The sequence below is a fragment of the Colobus angolensis genome, unplaced genomic scaffold (genome assembly GCF_000951035.1).
Source record: "Colobus angolensis palliatus isolate OR3802 unplaced genomic scaffold, Cang.pa_1.0 Scaffold126, whole genome shotgun sequence".
Taxonomy (NCBI): domain Eukaryota; kingdom Metazoa; phylum Chordata; class Mammalia; order Primates; family Cercopithecidae; genus Colobus; species Colobus angolensis.
In genome coordinates, this window is record NW_012113808.1 from 480,628 (window position 1) to 482,768 (window position 2,141).

General features: G+C 40.6%; 1 protein-coding gene across 1 annotated transcript in view; it reads right to left on the bottom strand.

Annotated features, from left to right (window-relative positions):
• Positions 1–382: 382 nt before the first annotated feature.
• LOC105505565 (40S ribosomal protein S7-like) overlaps positions 383–2,141 on the bottom strand; it is a 3,695-nt gene continuing 1,936 nt past the window's right edge. Inside the window, exon 2 of the mRNA XM_011933431.1 lies at positions 383–406. Coding sequence (XP_011788821.1) covers positions 383–406 — 24 coding nt within the window. The remainder of the gene's footprint in view (positions 407–2,141) is intronic.

Genomic DNA, 2,141 nt, shown 5'->3' on the forward strand with positions numbered 1-2,141 from the left:
AGTTTTATAAGGGGCTTTTCCCCCTTTCCCTCAGCATGTCTCCCTCCTGCTGCTATGTGAAGAAAGACATGTTTGCTTTCCCTTCCACCATGATCGTAAGTTTCCTGATATCTCTCTAGCCATGCTGAACTGTGAGCCAATTAAGCCTCTTTTCTTTTTAAATTACTGAGTCTTGGGTATGTCTTTATTAGCAGTGTGAGAACGGACTAATACAAGTGGACTGGAAGAAGACCTTAGTTTGAACCCATTCATTGAACATGAAGTGATGTTTATCCTTGGAATATGTTCATGTCCATTGATAATTGTGGATATGTCGTATTATAGGGAAGAGTGAGAGCTAAAATTATAAGCATATATCTTGTATTGATTATATAAAATCATCTTACCCATAGAATATCTTGTAGGCCTAAAGCAGAAGAGAAAGTTAATTATTGCTGAGTTAATAAGCCAAAAGTTGCTCTGGAATAATTGGTATTAATATATCTAAGAATCAAAAGGAGATGAGGTGAGGTCAGAGAGGCCAACGTTAGGAGGATGCATCCAGCAGCTCTAGAGTAAATTGGTGAGTCATACAATGAATATCTTTTGTATGGATGGTGTGCTGTATCTCATAGATTCTCTTCACCACAAGTAAGGGAAATCTCAGACTGTCGTAAGTGTGAACTTAGGAACTTAAGTGTGAAGGAAAGGTATTTTTTCACAGAACAGGAAGTATAAATGTAGGACAGGTTCCAGGTGCATCATAAGGAAACTCTGGCTCTATTTCATTGTTAATTATTGGCTCTGCCCTGTGTATGCTAGCCTCGTCCTCAGGCTGTCTCCCACCTTTAACAAGAGGAGGGAAGAAAAGAGGGAAGAGAAAGGGAAGACAAGAAGAGGAACAGAGAGGAACAAGAACATTCCCATCAGTTTGATTAGACTAATATAGGTTAGGTGCCCACTATATGCGTCAATATTATTGCCATGGAAATGCCATGTGTTGATTGGCTTAAATCTTATCCCTGAGTTAATTACTTGACAAGGGGATAGAATTAGTGTCATAGGCTTAGACCAGATAGAGCCTGTCTCCCAATTTGGTTATGGAATCAGCTTCCCCTAATCACACAAGCTGCATATGGACAAAATTGGAGCTTTACTAGGAAGGATATGATGGGGGCTGGACAGGGAATAGATTCCAGGCAGGCGGCTTGCAAATTTTACTGCTTATACTCATTAAGGAAACTTCTGACTATAAATCAAAATTAGAATGTCTAGTCCATAGGGCATAAAGGGCTGATGATTTTGCTAGTTATATTTTTCATAAGTACTATACTGTCGTCTAGGTTTATATTATTATCTCTCAAGATGTCCACAGAACTGAACCATATCTTGATATGATGGCAGAATGAAGTGTCTGAACCTGCAATGCTGGGGACCAACCATACCACAGAATATAATTATTTCAGCAAGGCAGCACTACAATTGTGGGATTTTAGTTGGCCTTTATTGATGACACCCTTGTCATATTTCATGCCTTTATCATTCATATTTTATTTTTCATCATTGACTATTTCATCTACCTCTGGTATATAATTGTTGGAGCATTCTTTTTTTTTTTTTGGGACTTGAGACAGAGTTTTGCTTTGTCACCTAGGCTGGAGTGCAGTGGCGCGATCTCAGCTCACTGCAAGCTCTGCCTCCCAGGTTTGCGCCATTCTCCTGCCTCAGCCTCCCGAGTAGCTGGGACTACAGGCACCTGCCACCATGCCTGGCTAATTTTTTTTGTATTTTTTAGTAGAGATGGGGTTTCACCGTGTTAACCAGGATGGTCTCGATCTCCTGACCTTGTGATCCGCCTGCCTCGACCTCCCAAAGTGCTGGGATTACAGGCGTGAGCCACTGCACCCGACCTTGTTGTAGCATTCTAAGTCTGTATCTTGGGCTACTGCCTCAATCGAATACAAATATATGCCCCCAATGATTTCCCTTTCTCTCCATTTATTGTAGTCCTTTGATTCTTATACATTTAAATATATGGCACATAAATGTGATTATCTGTCACACCCACTGGAAGAAGGTATGTGAGGGCAGAGGCTTTGTCTGTTTCATTCACTATTGAAACTGAGGGCCTAGAATAATGTCAGGCACATAGTTGACCTTCA